The 19,012-nt window shown below is 31.5% G+C and overlaps 1 protein-coding gene across 2 annotated transcripts in view; it reads right to left on the bottom strand.

Moving 5' to 3' along the window:
- Positions 1–1,702: 1,702 nt before the first annotated feature.
- LOC143909504 (uncharacterized) overlaps positions 1,703–19,012 on the bottom strand; it is a 41,636-nt gene continuing 24,326 nt past the window's right edge. For both annotated transcript variants that reach the window (XM_077427513.1, XM_077427514.1), the window contains exons 3-7: positions 8,647–8,855; positions 8,423–8,570; positions 8,122–8,333; positions 7,908–8,042; positions 1,703–7,821 (exon numbers count right to left, since the gene is read on the bottom strand). In XM_077427513.1, coding sequence (XP_077283639.1) covers positions 2,959–7,821; positions 7,908–8,042; positions 8,122–8,333; positions 8,423–8,570; positions 8,647–8,855 — 5,567 coding nt within the window. In that variant the 3' untranslated portion in view covers positions 1,703–2,958. The remainder of the gene's footprint in view (positions 7,822–7,907; positions 8,043–8,121; positions 8,334–8,422; positions 8,571–8,646; positions 8,856–19,012) is intronic.

Genomic DNA, 19,012 nt, shown 5'->3' on the forward strand with positions numbered 1-19,012 from the left:
AAAAGAACACCTAAAGCCAATTCTATTAATATTACATTTATCTGGTTCTAATCGCGTAGTTCTATGATTATTGAAAATCAACGAGCGCATTAATCAAATATTTATATATTAAGGATGTTATAAGAAAAATTAAGTACATTATCATTTTCTGAGAATACTTTTTGTAAATTTGAGTTTGTATTATATTAAGGTGGCATTTATTTTTAATAATACCTGAATTTTCTGATTTTTAAACTATTTACATTTTGTATATTTCAATAAAATTAAATATTTTTAAAAAATGTCCTTTTTTAACTTCCCAGTTGGCAACCCTAACTTATATGTGCATAAATATATCCCATATCAGAAATTTCAAACTCGTTCACGGTAAACATTTTTCGTTGCCACCATATCTTGTTTCATTTTCATATCGGTTTTGTTGATTTATAAGTAAAATTAGATTCTCCATACGTTGCTTCAAACTTGCGTAAATGAAATTCAAATCGGCGAAAATAAAATACTCAACAACAAAAACATACAAATATTGATAATTCCTAATATGATAAATCGTATCTATATATGTATAGGTATTTATGCAGAAGACGTATCTCGAAATTCATAAAATGTCTATAAAAACACATGGATACAAAAATATTATATCTAATATATAATTTCGAAAGAGATTTCGTATGTAAGGTTTGGCTAGTAGAATCTGTGAATGAATAAATTTAATAACATATTTACTACTAGTGGCTTAACCCGGCTTTGCTCGGTATTTGTAATATAAGCCGCTTAAACATGGCTAATCTAATAGTAAACATTTTATTAAATTTATTTCAATAGATGACGTCACGGATTTTACGAACCAAACAAACATACAAAGTCTCTTTCAAAATTATATGTTAGATTGGATTAGCCATGTTTAAGCGGTTTAAACCACTAGTGTATACATACATCTGCTTTCTATTATATATGAATAATTTTAGACGAGTTAATATTAACTACAAATTATTCAAAATTCAAAATAAACCATGGAATATACGATATGCAACTACATACAGTTGGGCTTATTTATATAATATACATAGTATGTACATATGTATATGTGTGTACATGTATTGCACTTATCTATTTTTATTTACAGCTAACGGCTTTTCATGTTTCCAACAGGATACCATTCGCTATACACCACATTAAATATGTGATCAGCTGCACTAAAATATCATATCTAATATATAATTTCGAAAGAGACGTTGTATGTATGTTTGTTTGTTTGTTTGGGTCGTAGAATCTGTGGCGTTCAATTTTATAGAAAAACAAATGAATATTCAAATAAATTTAAATAAAATAAAACTATTCAAATAAATTTAATAGAATGTTTACTATTAGAATGGCTGTGTTTCCGCGGTTTTTATCACAAATACCGAGCGACGCCTAGTAAAAACACTAGTTTATTTATAAATGCACATTAGAGTGGGTTACATACATATAAGATTTATTTGAAATGTATAGGCATTTTTCTCAAAAGGTTTGTAAGCAAAAGAAAAGTTTATTCAAAATTCACTTTTTTAAATTAACCTTAAATAGTTAATAATTAACATACATAATTATTTATAATACAATATATTGTATGTATAATAGAATATATGAATGTGTGTATGTATGTATGTATTGAAATTTACATATATTTAATAAAATATATAAAATGAAAGGCAATGTAATACAAGAGTATTTTATTTAACATTATTTTATAATACTTAATGAACATTAAAATAACAATGGTTAATAATAAAATAACTACAATATAATAAGGCACCAAAAGACTCATAAATTTTATCATTAAAAATGTATTTATTCTCAATGTACATTTTTGTATATATTATCAAATATGTATATCTATAGCTATTGATTGGGTCATGTTAGTTCTATAAAATAAATACTACCAATTTAAAAAAAAAATACAAAAGTTCTCAAGTACTTGTGCAAAACGACTCATTCGTTTTATTGGATTGACATTGCACACTGCAAATATCACTGTCGTGTAAATTCACATAGCTTTTGTCTGATATTTCAAACATACAAATCTGTTCCATTAACTTACATTATAATACTTTTAAAACATATTCATAAAATTATTTGGGAATACTGTCGATTAAATATCTACACCATTGCACTTATTGAGTTTTTAGGCATAGAATTCGACCAAATAAGAGGTATTCTAAACATTTTCAAATGGCATTCCCGTGTACACTTAAAGATATTAATACAAATCGTATCATATGAAATGCCTAAACATATGATTTGTTTTATAATTTCGATTTTTAATAACTTCTTTACATACATATGTATTGTAGTCTATCAACATATATTTTTAGTTTACTTGAAATATTTAAAAAACAAATTTATAAAAAAATGGCCAAGTATCAAAGATTTCTGATCAGAGAAAAAATATAAAAACGCTAACCATTTTGGTAAGAATCAACTCGAAGATTGGCTTTCAAACGATAATTTATTTTAAATTGATTCTTTGTAGATGTTTATATTTAATTTTTAAATAATATACAAGTTCTTCAATTGATAGTTCAAACCATTACAGATCTAAATATTCCATTTTAAATTAAGTTTTATTTTGCGAAGGAATAAAATAATAATATCTTTAAGATTTCTACGCTTTGAAACGTGAAATTTTAAAACAATCCATATAATATATGAAATTATTAGAAATAATTATACAATCACTTTAATAGCAAGTTTATCACTTTTAATTGTTCACATTTTTAAAAGAAATATATAATTTTTGTATAAGTGACATTTAAAAATATCTTTCAAACATTTATATTTCTCACCTTGAATTCAAATACATATGTATTATATGTGAATATTATTTTGACTGACCCAAAAATATTCAAAATGCACTTTCCACTCTGTTAATCGAGAGATTTAAATTAAATTAAAAGTTACACGTGTAGTCTATCATGTTCATTTTCCACTTGGATTTCTAGAGCTGCTTTTGATTGAGGTTATTGATATGTTTCCCAAAGACGGTGACAGCTTTGCGTGCGGCGAGGTCTTTTGGAAGGTAATATTTTTATCAAGGAGATTCTCCTGACTAGCTGATTTTTGATTTTGACTGTTTAAAACTGGTATCTTTGAAGGACTTATGGCTGATGTTTTTGATGGAAGCGCAGGCTTTTCTGGTAACTTGATTGGTATATTGCTTGGCTTTGTTAAAACTGCAGGTTTATTTGACGGAGATGTAACTGATAAATTTTCAGCACTGCCTTTTTCAAAATTTGATTTCAATATTTCTATTTGTGATAATCTCTTTTCGGACGTTAAAGAAAGACGATTTGGTGTTGGGTTTTGCGGCTCATACGTTGCCGTTCTGAATTTAATATGTGTGTTACGGGGTAGGTCAAAATCGCTATGTCTCTTGGAAGATTGATCTTCAGCAGATGGCCTCCTGTTTTCTTGATTATCTCGTAAAGCATTTAAATCTTCAGATTTTCTTCTATCAAATCCTTCAGAGTCAGTTCTCTCTTTCGCTGAAAATCTGCGTTCATTACTTAAAAAGTCATTCATAAAACTAATATCAACCTCAGTATCATCGTAGTAAATATTTTCTCTGCTATCATTTTGATTGTCTATTCTTTCTATCCTAGGCGTTTTCACCTCGATTTCTGTAATATAATCTTTCAATCGAGACTCGCCTAAATATTCTGTAGTGTGAGGTTCGTTCGATTTATTAAATTGTTCAACAACTTTTCTTACAATTTCGGGTTGAGTTCCTTGGTGAACGTCATCGCCAGATTCAATCATCTTCACAATCTTGACAGTTGGTTTAGTCATGTTGTCTTCTATATTGTACTTGTACGATGCCTGTGTCATTTTAATGAGAGGTGTTCCATCAAAAGTTTTATCTGATTCTTCGACAATCATCTTTGTTTCTTTTATGATCATTTCTGGATGTTGTGAAATTTTGTTTCCTGACATCATCATGTGAGGATTTTCTCTAAACCGCGACAATAACGCATTTGTTTCTTCTTCAGACATGTTTGCATTGACCATCATCGTTTCTGTATTTGTGTATGATGTATCACTTGGAATTAATTTCATGTGACTCTGTTTTTCAATATCTGAAATTAATCTTTTATCAATATTCATATCATTCTCCATATCTTCTATTCTTTTGAAATCTGCTTCTGTTGGATTTTTTATTACTCCAAACGTATACTGCTCTATTTCTATCGGAGTTGTCGTAGTTATAGTTACCAAACGGTTTCGAGCTTCTTCCACATTTTGAGTGACTATTTTATTTCCATGCTCATCTTCTGTAACGCTGACGGTAACTGTTTTTTGTGTTGGAAGCATAGTGCATTCCTTTTCTATGACGAAAGGTGCTGTAGATGTTATTCTTTCCGTCATACCCCCGTCCACTAGATACGTTTTACTTGATGATGATATGGTAGAAAGCGCATGATTGTTTTCTTGTACATTGTGCTTTGATTTTTGAAGTTCAGAAATAATTTCATTATAAAGACTTGGTTCTGATTGTGCAGATTTCACATTGTCATTCGCTGGTTTTTCAAGATCTGAATTAATTTCAATAGAATTTCTAAAGCTCTCCACTACATTTTGTCCTGAAGGGTCGCTTTCTATTGTTATTATGGATGAAGGTTGGCTCCCATCCGTTGTGATAGTCACCACATTCTCGTTTGTAGAAAAGAAATTTCTTGCTTGCAGTTTTTCCGGTGATCCAAAGCTACCATCTAAATTGAAATTGATCTTAGATGATTCGTTTTTAGGTAAAGTTCCAATATTGATGTTACTCACAAAGTCACTTTCAGGGTGTAAATTTTCATTTTGAGAACTTACATCAATGGAAGACTTTTGTTTTATTTTCAGATTGACTATATCAGGTTGATTTAGCATGGTAAACGTTGTTAAATTTGACTTATTGTCTATATTTTTATCACCATCACCACTTGCTAAATTGGTAATATTGTGATTTATTCCCTGGAAATGAATACTGCTATTTTGTTCACCAATTTCTGGATCTATCATTGTGTCTTCTGCGGTTTTCGATGTTGGCGATTCGAGATTTGTCAAAACCTGATTTTGAGCAAGTAGTTTCTTCATTAAATCTGATTTTGGTCGTTCTAAACTACTAACTAATGTATGCCTTGATACTTTTATGTCATCAGGTATGTTTGTATCATAAATCATTGTCAATTTTTCTTCTAGTTTTGGAGACAGTTTACCAGATGTTATAATAGTTGTAGACTCTGTTTTGTATTTTGCTCCAGATGTATCAGACTTGTATGTACCTATTTCAAAATTAGGCTTCATGTTGGATGTACTATCAATAGTTTGTTTATTTCGAACGGAAATATCTGGTTTTCTTTGATTGCTCTGTGTTTCTACCGAAATAGAATTAAATAAAGAGATATTATCGTTTTTGAAAGTATCTGATTTCTTATTTACATCATTTTCATAAGATTCCATAACTACAGATGATGGAATTTCCTTTGCTTTGCTAACTAAATCAGAAGCATCATTGACAATTTCATTAGAAACGTGTTTAAATTTATTAATTTCCTCATTTAGTTTTTTATTTTCTTCTTCTAATACATTAGATGCAAATTTTCCATTGGTTATCGTAGCATCATTAATCTTTTCGATTGAACCACCTATTTCAGACGATCCAGAGTGACTTGATCCAGTAATACTTCTTTTACTTATAATAGCATCTTCCAAATTTCCCCACTCAGTAGCCTTTTTTAGTCTGTTTTTTTGGAAAGTATTTAAACCTTCCATTGATATATTACTAATGTTGAGACTCAGCCTTGGCTCTTTAGAATGAACGAGAATTTGGTCAACACTTTCATTAGAATTTATTGGCACATCATCGCTTATGTCATCATAGTACTTTGTATCAAAAACTGAATTTGATTTGCGCTTTTTCGGAGTGACATTATTTTCATTGACAACGGATTTACTATCTTCCGATGAAATATCCAAGCTCTGCGCTCTTTCTAATGTTCCTTGTGAAGGTTTTTTAATATTGCTTAATGTTTTCTCGGTCTTTTCCAACCGCGAAAGATCACCCAAACTGCAAGCTTTTCTTTCATTTTCATCTAATTCTTGATTTTGATTGTCGGGATCGTTGACTGGAGAGCTATGTATTGTTATATCGCTCGAGTTTAAAGCGATCGTGGTAGGAGAATGACCAACTTTTTCAACATCACTGTTTTGATTTGAACTAAAACTGTCTTGATTGAAAGATATCTCAGAATTGATATCTAACGTTGAACTCACATTTGATTTTGAGTCTTCAAAGAAGTTGTTTAAAGAGTCTGAAACTTCTTTGCTTGTATAACCAACAATATCATCAATATTGTCTGATAAACTCTCATCCATCTTTTGTACCGGTATGTCGGGACGCTTTCTTTTCACAATCTTTTCGACTTTTGGAGTAGAAGTGTTTAATAAACCCTTACTCAAAATCATATCATCAGATCTATTGGCTTCTTGTTGAATGTTTGAATGGTTCTTTTCATTTTCAATAAAACTATGAAGCATATAACCATTTGTTGAATTTTGGTCAACAAAATTATCAGTAAAATTCATATCTTTATTGGGTAGTCTATCCTTTTTGTTACTTATGTTTACAACCGTTTCTTGTGTACTATTGGTCACATCTGTGTCGCTTGATCCATCAGTGTCGTTTGATCTGGACGAGTTTGCTTCAGGGGGTGACGGAGCTTTTCCTTTTGATTTCTTTGAATTTTTATCCTTTTCGCTCTTATTCTGAATGTCTGATTTTTTTGAGTCGTATTTTAAATTGGCATCGTTCATTGACATTGAATCAGCAGTAGATTTTCTATTGTTTCTGGCATACATAGCTGCTTCCATCATATGTTGAGGTATTTCTTGCGGTATGCCCTGTGCATCCCTTTTGATTCCACTTGAATTTAAATCATCGTTTCTGTTAAATTCAATTGTGCTATCGTGACTGATAGGAAAATGCTTCTCTGGACTTTCAAACTTTTGGTCCATTTGAATAGTAGAACTATTTTGTGATGTGATTCGAGCGTTTGGTATGGGAGCAACAGGTTTTTCTCTCCTTTTGGCGACAACCGGTGCTACTTTAGGTTTTTGCACATCTTCTGAGGTATTTTTTGATGGAATAGGATCGTTCAAATTGAAATTCTTATCGACTTCGTCTATACTTCTGATTTCAGCAACTATACTACCATTCTCATTGCCTCCAAATTTTACGTTGTCATATTTTGGACTTTTTATTCCATGACTCAGAGTTCCATCATCTGGAATATTTGGCGGGAGGACTCTTATGCCAAATTTCATCCCTTTTTTTCCTGGATCCGATTCCCTCTTTTGGGTTTCCACCTTTTCATTTTTTACACTATACATATCACCACCGTCTTTGATTATTACAACATCGGGAGGTGAAGACGTTCTCATATTACCAACATGCATCTCATTTGGGTTTTTATTTTTAGTTCTTTCTGGCTTTGATACCATATCACCATCGGGAGTTTTATTTCTCATATCAACCTTCATCAACAAATCAGTGCTTAGCTTATTTTTAGCATTTTTTTCATTTTCCCTTTCAAGAGTTGTTGTTTGATTATGTTTTTGTTCTCGGGGGGCTTGTTGATAGTGTGACTTATTTTTCTCTAATGTGGTTGAATTTGTGATGATCTTATCAGCTAATATTTTCTTCAGTGAAGTGTTTTTGGATTGATTAGAAGAATCCAAAGTGGAATTTGGAGAACCAGGTGCTCTCAAGAAATGATGTTGTTTTTGTGTTTTTTCCAGCTGAAATATCAAAACAAATAATATTAAAAAATCTTTTTTAGTTTAAATAAAAAAATTGACTAATTCAATAAATTTTCATTGCATACCGTATTCATGTCTCCGTAAGAATTACATCTTGACCTTTTCACTTTTATTACTGGGTGTTTTATTTCTTCACTGCCTGACTTCCAATTTTTGTCAAGACTGTCATAACCAGACATCTTTTTCATCTTATCGCCAACCTATATAGCAATAAAAATGTATTAGTTGCAATAAAATTCACACGAATAGAATAAATCTGATTTAATTTAATTCAATTACTTGGAGAGTAGATCCAGGGCTCCGTTGCACATTTGAATTCCCTGCTAAAAGAGCTGCAAGTCTAGTTTGCACATCTTTAGCATTGGTTTGACCGTGAGACGGTGGTTGTACTTCCAATTGCAATTCGTAAGGGCTAGCAAATGAGAGGATTGCGAGAGCATCCTCATATACCATATTTCTAAACGATATTCTAACGCTATTGATCCTGTCACCTATAATATACAAAAAAAATGAATAAAATTATTTTACATATATACAATTAAAACTAGTCGATTTATTAAATTTTAATTATAACCCTCACCAGTATGAATTTTTCCACATTCGTAAGCAGGTCCTCCACGCAGAACTCTACTCACATAAATTCCATCCCTCATACTGCCTGCAACCTCAAACCCAAGACCCGTGAAATCTTTGGACCACAGTGGAACCATTGTACTAGTTCTATTGTGCTAGAAAGTGAAATTTAAAGTTTAAAAAATAACTTTTTCTAAGATATGCTGAGAATATTGGCGATAAGATAATTACTTCTGGAAACGTGTCGTCTAAGAAAGTCCTTCCTTCGGTATTTTGAGGTGCTTTATCTGAACCGAAAGCATTATGTTTCGGCCATCCAGTCGGTCTTGGAATTGCTCCAGTTGGAAGGTGTCCACCTTCGTTTGGTTTAAATCCCGGATTGTCGAAGGCAAACTCATCCTTAACATTTTCCGGGTCGTTAGCAAGAACAAGGCTCTTGTCTGGAAACAAAATAGACAACAATTTTAATGCACGTCGAATATCTTCAGCGGTCGATAGGATCGGTATTGTATAATCTATTAAATATCAATGTCACACAGAACGCGAGCCAAAAACAGAAAGTGCACAAATTGATGTCATTCTACGAAAGCACAACAATGGGCACGTGATGCACAACTCAAAATCTTTTTACGGTCGTTATGGCGGATGTATTCAAATCATAAAAGGCTAAACAAATTACGTGCTGGAATGTTCTGGCGAAACTAGCAATTCAAAACGCTATTGACTTTTGATAAGAGACACTCGTCATTTGAAATAAAATCAATCAGAAATGGCAACATTACATAAAAATTACTACCATTTTTCATACCAAGTCATATATGAGCGATATGCAGACGTTAAAAATGCACCAATGGAAAACTATAGTAATAATTTATAGATAGAAGTCTTATGTGCATTTTTGATGTTGAAATAAAATCATGAAACCTGTATAATTTAGGTGCAAAATGAACGAAAAGTGAAGCCTTTTTATTATTCGGGAGAAACCACAATAATTGATCAGGTATATATGTAGTAGTTAATCAAATGGACTATCAAGTCATTAATTAGTAATTGTTTCCAAGTTACCGGGTTCGATCCCGTGCTAATCTTCAATACTACAATATTTGTGACTCCAAGTCGATCGTTTCCTATCAGAGTTTGCCAATTTATCTGATTTCATTGTTGAAACGGTTCCTCCATCAAATTGGCAAAAATCATCCTACCCGCTATGTCACACATATCTGAATTTGATTTATGTACAATGTCTAAAAATTTACGTCCGTAGATGTCTCTATGAATTAATTCATTAATTAATTGTTAATTTCGTGCTCGTCAGCCTCTATTAATACAGTGATTTATGTAATAAAAATGCTGCAATGTTTGTAATCGATTGTCTAGGAAGGCGCATTGCTAGGCCTTTCTGGTATATACCTATGTAAAAAAAAAATATAATAAAACCAGACCGATTGAAATAGTCAAGTCACCACTGCATCCCATAGAAATTTACAATAATTTTGAATGTGATGATTCCTCAAGCTGTTGACAATCTTGAGGTGTGGTGACGGAACGTAGACAATTGAATGTTTTATTCATGGCATTATTATATTCATAATAACAAAAAAATAAGCGTACGTCATTCGTTATTACCCAACTATATATGTACATATGTATTTGTGTACTCAATGTTTCAATTAAATATATCATCCACAGGCATGATTCAATTTCGACCCAATTTCGTAAAACGATTATGGCCGATAAAATGTGATCAAAATCGAAATGGACAATATTATCCCGTTTTCGATACCGTAAAACCGACTTAGAAGGACACGGCCTTATAAGTAGACAACGAATTGACGAGCGACCGTTCGAACGTCCTTACGATGTCCCACTTTCGACTTTTGTTCTCTATAATTTCCATAGAATATCGACGATTGTGTCACGTCTCAATTTGTCCATATGTTACACGTCGGTCATGGTCGAAATCGAACGTTTTTTGCGGTCTAAAATAATAATAAAAAAAATATATATATAGAAAACCTCAGACAGAATTTATATTTATTTGACACACAGCTTCATTGACATTAAAAATATTTGAAATTATGGATATGTAAAACTTGTCAGTGGGATCCAACCAAATAGTTGATTTTAAATGGTTGAACATTAGCATTCTGAACGTAACTAAATTTAAACTAACATTTAAAACGCTATTCTGAAATCTACGCCTAAAAACTTGGATCTTTTATGTTCGTTACTTTTAATTAAGAGGGCGTGACCCCAGCGCCTTGTCCATACAAACGTATTAGACTTTTCCCTTCCTCAATTATGGCACTAGAGAAATTATTTTTTAATATGCTATTTGTATCCACCATAGGCATGTTTATTTTTTTATTTTTTTGATTTATCAAAAAATCAAAAATCAAAAAATCAAAAAAATAAAAAAAATTGAAACATGCCTATGGTGGATATCCATAGCATATTAAAAAAATAATTTCTCTAGAGCCATAATTGAGGAAGGGAGAAGTCTAATACGTTTGTATGGACAAGGCGCTGGGGTCCAACCCTCTTAAGTAGCAAATATTGTTTCGGTGACATCTCAATTTACATACATACATACAGTATATATACCAGGAAGGCTTAACAGGTAAACCACAATGCCCCATCCCGGCCAATTACAAACATCGATATACAATTTTTAGAATAATTTGAACATCTATGGATAAATTTTTGATAAACTTACATTTTCGGAGCATAAATCGTCAAATTTCGAGATGCTGAAAACTTTTTGAGACATTTATGGACAAATTTGCAGCATTTTTATACGAATCAGCGAAATTCAAGATGCTGAAAACACGAAAGTTACGAGAAATGGGTAAAGTTTGCCAATTTGTTGGAACCGTTTCAATGAAAATCAGATAAATTGGCAAACTCTGGTGGGAAACGATCGACCTGGAGTCACAAACCAAGGTCTATGTTCGAAAGCATATATCCTAACCACTAGACCACGCTGCTGGTTGACATAAACTCTTAATTAAAACTTTAATACACAACACCAAAGTGAAAATTTTATTTCATACGTTGGGTTAAGAAGGAGACTAAGTATATAAAATCATAGCAAATGCAGAAGAAAACTCGTTTTTTTAAAAGGTTTTACTTTTATTTGGATGATAATCAACATTTAACTATAAAAAAAATCTTTTAAATCTTAATATAATTAAAAATTAATTAACATCAATAATAATACAACAAAATTTGGGATAGTACTCATGTTATAAAATAAATTTCCGACCAAAAAACTGAGTTAAATATAATATTATATAGATTCGTGTCTTGGTATTCCGATGCCGTAATAGCAAACGACACAACGCAAGCACGCGAATATAAATTAGCATAATCTCTCTGCAAGGGTTCAAAATCTATTTTGCTTTGAGAAATGAACATTGACCATTGAAAAAATTTTACCATCTCATAGCGAATATATGAATAGTACAAATCTTCAAAACGCCTGAAATTAATCTCATCTTAGCCGGAAGGAAATTTCTTCGATTGCCAAATTTCTTCTGTTACATATATTTCGTATCGGCAATGATCGTTAACACATTTTGGCCTGAATCTAATTAATTTATTGAAGCGCGTTTTAATTAACAGCACCGTCAACGGTGAGATAATAACCGCCATTGCGCTTCCTCTTTCGCACATAACGATTATATTATATTTTGAATTACATTTCCTCGTATTGCATATACAATATATACAATCAACAGTACAAACACATATCCAATGCATAACTGCACAACCATTTCATGAAACGTATTATACATACATATGTATATTAAAAAACAATGCTTCTCAAATTATTCAAAAACATAAACACAATTTTTTGCACAATTATTGTGATTTGTTTTTGTTTTAAGATTCATATAAATATGTCAGGTTATTTGACTAATTATGTATACTGAGCAATAAAAAAAGTGACTATCATTTCCAGAATTATCAATCGTTACTAAGTTTGACCCATTGAATTCGAATATGACAATGATTTGTGTTGGTTTTCTCTCATATATGAGATATGAGCGTTTAAAAAAATGCATAAGTTTAACAGATTTTTGACTTCTAGTACTGCTATGCCAACAATGAGTATTGGAATCAATAGTCCGGTATTTTTTCGATTAATTGTGATCTTTAATTTCTTTAGAATAGTTATAATTAATTACCTAGCGAATTTTAAATATCAAAAATATACTTTTTTTACACAATTTTTAACTATCATTATTTCGCTAATTTTTTATGTATACGTACTTATTCAAGCAGTAAATGATTGATGATTATAATATGAAGATTGAAAACCATTGCTTGTTAACGTAGTTAATTATAAAACTGGCCCATTAAATGCACGATAGCATGAAAATATGAAGATTGAAAACCAATCCTTGTAAACGTAGTTAAATATAAAACTGGTCCAAAAATGAAAGTTAGCTCAAGAAAAAAATGTATAAAAAACATTTATTATTTTGAACTAAAAAAAATTAGCTCGATAATTAATTATACATATTTTAAAGCAATAAAAAATCACAATCGATAAAAAAAAGGATCCAACTATTGATTTCAATACTCATTTTTGACACAGCAATACTAGATTTTGAGTTGAAGACTGCAAAAACCAAAATTTTGTAGTTGTTCGGCAGTTGGGCAGTTTTTAAGCGCTCATATCTCATAAATGAGAAGCAAAAATCATTGTCATATTCGAATTTAGTGGATCAAACTTAGTAAAGATTGATTAGTCTCCTCTCAGGTATTTTTTTCTGTTGCTCATCGTTATTATTTGTTTTTAAAGATATCATTTAGTTTATTTTGCCATTTACTTATTATATACTAGCTATATTACCCGTCTTCGCTCGGTATTTGTAATATAAACCATTTAAACATGACTAATCTAATAGTAAACATTTTATTAAATTTATTTGAATAGTTTTATTTCATATAAATTTATTTGAATACTCATTTGTTTTTTTATTAAATTGACTGTCACGAACCAACAAACATATATAGTAAGTCTCTTATAAAAAATTATTCGAACACCCCCGGAAACTTTGAATCCTTTGAATCGGAAAAAAGCGAATTATTTGTTCAATGACGTCACGGATTTCTACGAACGAAGGATACATACATACATACATATGTACATATATATACAAAGTCTCTTTCCAAATTATATATTAGAGAATAAGAAGATGTATAGGTACATATGTTACACCGAATCCGTGAAATTGTCTATTACACGCATTCGGCAAGAAAATTGCCGAATGCGTGAAAAATGCAAGCATGTTGCCCAGTTCACAGATTTGGCAAATTTTTTGGCGAATGCGTGTATTCGGCAAGAATTTGTCTGCTCAAAGCATGGAGTCGGCAAATAGACAGCAGCGCTCCGGTGTTGTTTTTTAGAACTGGACAGCGTGGACAAGTGTCAAAGTGACAGCTGAATGAGGATGTTTAATTTACATATTATTATGTATAATATGACTACATACATATGTTTCGATCATCTCATATGACTTATACATAAATTAATGCCATTTTTATACATTTTGATCAATATTTTAACAGTGAAACGTATGTATGTAGTCATATTATACATAATAATAAGTAAATTAAACTAAATTAAACATCCTTATTCAGCTGTCACTTTGACACTTGGTTATAATATAACACGCTGTCCAGTTCACGCATTCGGCAAAGAATTTACGGAATTCGTGAACTGGGCAACGTGCTTGCATTTTTCACGCATTCGGCAATTCTCTTGCCGAATGCTTGTAATAGACAATTTCATGGATTCGGTGTAACACATACATACATATATACATTCGAAACATCGATAGAGGGTAAATTAAGCACACAGTAGCACCAATCAGTTCTAACGTTCAAAATAACGCTTCAAAGTCGTTGATTATCGATTGCATTGTTTATGCACTGATGCAAGTGTTGCGTGCAAGTATGCAACAAAATGCAATGCTGATCACGAAAAGACATAAATCAAATGACTATCTCCACGTGCTCATTGTGGAAACGTGCCTCGGGCTCTGACCGATAAATACACTCGGGAATTAAATTAGTTTTCCTTGTATTTTTTTTCATTTTGGGTCTTGGACTTTTATTAACGTCTACGTGTGTGGTTAGGATCAGAACACCATCATTTGACGAATAATCAATTCGGTAAGGGTTGGAAGGAAGGATTCGGTTTCTTTTTTAGTAATTTTCTCATCTCGGCTCGTTCTCACGTCGCAGAAGAATATAAGAATCTGGCAGACAGGAATGTCGAAAAAAAAACAAGCTGTGGGAAGTAGAATACCATTGAATAAGATGGCGCACGCTATTGCCGTCATACGAATAGTGCAGCAATTGCAGCACGTAACGCGCGTTTTATTGAAATCTCGTAATCATTGCTTATTCAACGATGAAGATCATCGACTACAGAACCAAACGACTGATGTCATTCAAATGGAAAAATCACATTATCAGGTGATAAAAATTCGAAACGAAAAATAGGGAATTTAATGTTTAATTCATTTACAAAATCATAAATGTAGCAAACGTAACTATGATATGATACTTTTCATACGTACTACTTATCTCATGTCGTATAAGATGCTTTTTAAGATTTATTAAAAAAAAAGTCTCCTTGACTAAATTTTCATGTCGCCTGACTACTAAGATTTTATGTTGCGCCTGATAGTACGGTAAATCTAATCGAAGATGTGATTGAAGTGGTATTTCAATTGAAAATTAACCGTTGCAATGTTCAACGAAAGCAAATCGACTTTGGAACAGCCTCTCTCTGAACACACGTATCCTGCTAGCTCTTCGATTGATCCCCGAGCTCAAAGTCTTCCAATTTGAGAACCGGTTATTTTATTGCGCACAATACACGCATAAAAAATTAGTTGAAACATAATTGTATGACATCACCTGATCGATCATCCAGTTGGATTTGAGATACTCTCGACACGCCACGAAAATCCTCAACATCTCAAGATAGACTACTCGCGCCAGTCACTAATCCTACAAGTATTAACTGTAGTGACATTTTTCGATAATACTTTTTTTTTAGTTGATTTGATCTCAATTTTCTCTCATTCTTGCGTACACACTACAGCAGACGTCGACCGTCTGGGAAAATCGTTACCCAATTCCGCGCTCGAGTTGCAAACATACCTAAAAGTGACGACACAATATCACCGTGTGTGTGAAAGTGGACATTATGGTATCTATCAATGCTTAGATAAACATCGGCAGTTAAATCTGTGGTTATAGTACCAATTATTAAGAAAAACTGGTCTCGTTACCGGAAATGATTATTCATAATGGCAATGAGAGCAAAATTCGCACGGTATCGATGGCAGTGAACGCATGTATGTAATACTAATTATTGTCAAATTATAGTTATCATTCACTTAATATGTAGTTGAATTTCAGTTAATGTTTGTTTTTTACTAAATTGTCCACGAGTATTAAAAAAACAAATGACTGTTTACTATTAGATTAGCCATGTTTAAGCTATTTATATTAAAAATACCGATCGAAGACTGGTAAAACCACTAGTAATTTATAAACAATAAATAACTCTCAATAAACCATATTGTGAACAAATGTTACTCATTTTTGTACATATATATGTATGTAATAAAACGTGTATTCAATTTTCTGAACTTAACTATATTATCAAAAATATACAAAGCTTTTATCAGACCTAAACTAGAATACGCTTTTAGCATATGGAAACCCCATTTTAATTTTTGATTTTTAAATGCTTTTTATTATTACTAAATTATGTTCACAATACATCTTATATCTATTTTAATAGCTACTGATCTACTGATAATTTTCTATTTTACAATTATAATTTAATTTTGTTAGTAATCATAGTATTATACTATTATAATGTTAATATGTACAGCGTAATAGGAAAAAGAGCTCAAAAACCTATTTACAATTCTTATAAATGCTCATAATACATCTAATACATAATATTAATTAAAGACTCTCTAAAGTCGATGACATAAAGCAGATTGTGTTTAGGTAATGTATCCTCATTTTAAAAAAGATATTGCATGTATCGAAAGGGTTCAAAGGAGAATTACAAAGATTCTTTCTAAACTTAATTCATTTTCTTATAACGAAAGATTAAAAGGAATGAATCTCACTACACTGGAGACGAGAAGAATAAGAGGCGACTTAATCAAAGTCGTTAAAATACTAAATATTCATTATAAATGTCAAATGTCCAATCTTATTATATTCAACGAAAACATTTACCTCAGAGGTCACTCGCTTAGACTCCAAAAATCTAATAAATTGATTCCTTCTTTTCAAACAGAGTGGTTTCAGTTTGGAGTAGTCTTCCCAATGATAATGTAATTTCTGACAACCTTAATATTTTTAAGAATAAGCTTGATGTATTTCTTAAACATTAAGAGGGCTGGACACCAGCGCCTTGTCCATACAAACGTATTAGACTTCTCCCTTCCTCAATTATGGCACTAGAGAAATTATTTTTTAATATGCTATGGATATCCAGCATAGACATGTTTCATTTTTTTTATTTTTTTTGATTAGTTATATTTTATAGGGGCTAGGACCCACCAAACATCTATAAAATCGCCTCGTTTTTACACCCACGAAAAGAGTCTAGCGTGCTAATTTAACGGTTAATTTAAAAAAAAAAAATACGTAAATTGAAACACAGAAAATATGTTTCTCGTACTGGTGATGAAATTTTTTTTTTAATTGGTCCAGTTTCGGAGGAGAAAACTGGGGAATACGAAACCTCGATTTTGTCGATTTAAAATAGGTATTATCTGGTCGAAGCGCAACTGTCGCATTCACTCAATATACATATACATACATATATCGAAGAAAGGAACGGCAACAAAATTAAGGTTTCGGGCTTCAAAATCCAGCCTTCTTATTTATTTCTGTTTCTTGTTTACTTTTTTTTCTCTTTTATTTTTTTTTAATATTGTAATTTTGAATGCGTTTTACTGTTTTCTCATTTAATTTATGTACAAAAATGTATAAATTGATATAATATATATAAATCAAACCCCTTGTCTATCGGCTTTGCCGCCTCTCCTAAGTATGTTAAATAAAAATTAAAATCATTAAAAATTAAAATCAAACATATTATAATATGTGTCCATATGTTATGGACTACGGTATAGCAATTATGATCAAAATCAAGTATGTATGTATGTAATGTTTTCATTTACTTCCTTTATTTAAAAAAAATAAACAATATGTCGCTATTCGATTGTTTGGATTTTTTTTTCAATATACATATACAGACTTTGAACGGCCATCTTTTCCTGCATGGAGTTGGGCACTAATATGATATAAATCCAAAATAACAAACTCAAAGTGATCTGCATTTACATATCGTTTTTTTTTCACTACAATTCCTAACATATAAAGCAAGTAAACACTACGACAATCGCATCTCATTCGTGTTCATCTTCGCCAGTGTAAATGCACCATTACTAGAGCGAAACCCAATATCGAGCTATTGTGTCAATGCACCTTACAAATAATCGATTTAAAAATTTATTCAGCGTAAAATTTACATTACATTTCAACGAAACGTTGCTCTCCTACATACTTACAAACATACGTACACGCAGAGAAATGTTATAATAATAAAAACGCCTTTACGAATAAATACATTGTTTCAATATTACGTGGTACGTCTCCATAAATACGCTAAAACGCACGGAATACAATCAGGGCCATCACATATTCACTACAGAAATTAAAGTTTTATTTTGATATAGATTTATTTACAATTTGAGTATATGGTGATGTTGGGCGTTGGTGGCCAATCCGTTTCTCTTCTCAGTTGGCGTATTATTTTTAACCCTTTTTTTTTATTTGTCTGTCCTTGGGAACTCTTAAATTAACGTGTAATGTATAGTTTCAACAAAAATATGTATAATAATAATAACAAATATGAACGATATTTATATATTAATTTAACTTAAATAATTGGTCATTAATATAATTGAGTATTCGGCGGCACCAAGAGAAATGTTTTTACATTTATTTAAAAATATTTTTTACATTTCTCTGGTGCCACCCCTGAAATGTTATGTAGAATGCCGGCGGTCGCCATGACTAGAGGTAGGACCGGAAGCGCGCCGTCTATTGTTCCATTATTGTAAGTGCTTTGTAAAAAAGGTTCGGCAAATTTTTAACAATGCATTTACAACATGTGAACAATGAACAGCGCCCTCTGGGTCCGCTCTTTAGCCATGACACTTTTAAAAACTGTCAAACTACGATGTTAATTGAATAATATGTTACTTAAATGATCAATTTACTTATAAAAATATATCCCATGTTGTTTATTGTGTGTGTTTTTAATGCATTGTGCAATTTTTAACGATGCACTTGCCCAGAGAAGTTTTTATCGGGCATACGTCGACCACCAAGCATCAAATACGACTGATGCTACAATTATTTAGGAATTACTGTGGACAATCGTCACTTGACAACAATATAACGCCTAAAGCCACTTCTATTATTATAACATTTCTTTGCGTACACGTCCGTATACGTACATGATGAATTTAAT

This window comes from Arctopsyche grandis, chromosome 3, assembly GCF_051622035.1.
Source record: "Arctopsyche grandis isolate Sample6627 chromosome 3, ASM5162203v2, whole genome shotgun sequence".
In the NCBI taxonomy this organism is placed as follows: Eukaryota; Metazoa; Arthropoda; class Insecta; order Trichoptera; family Hydropsychidae; genus Arctopsyche; species Arctopsyche grandis.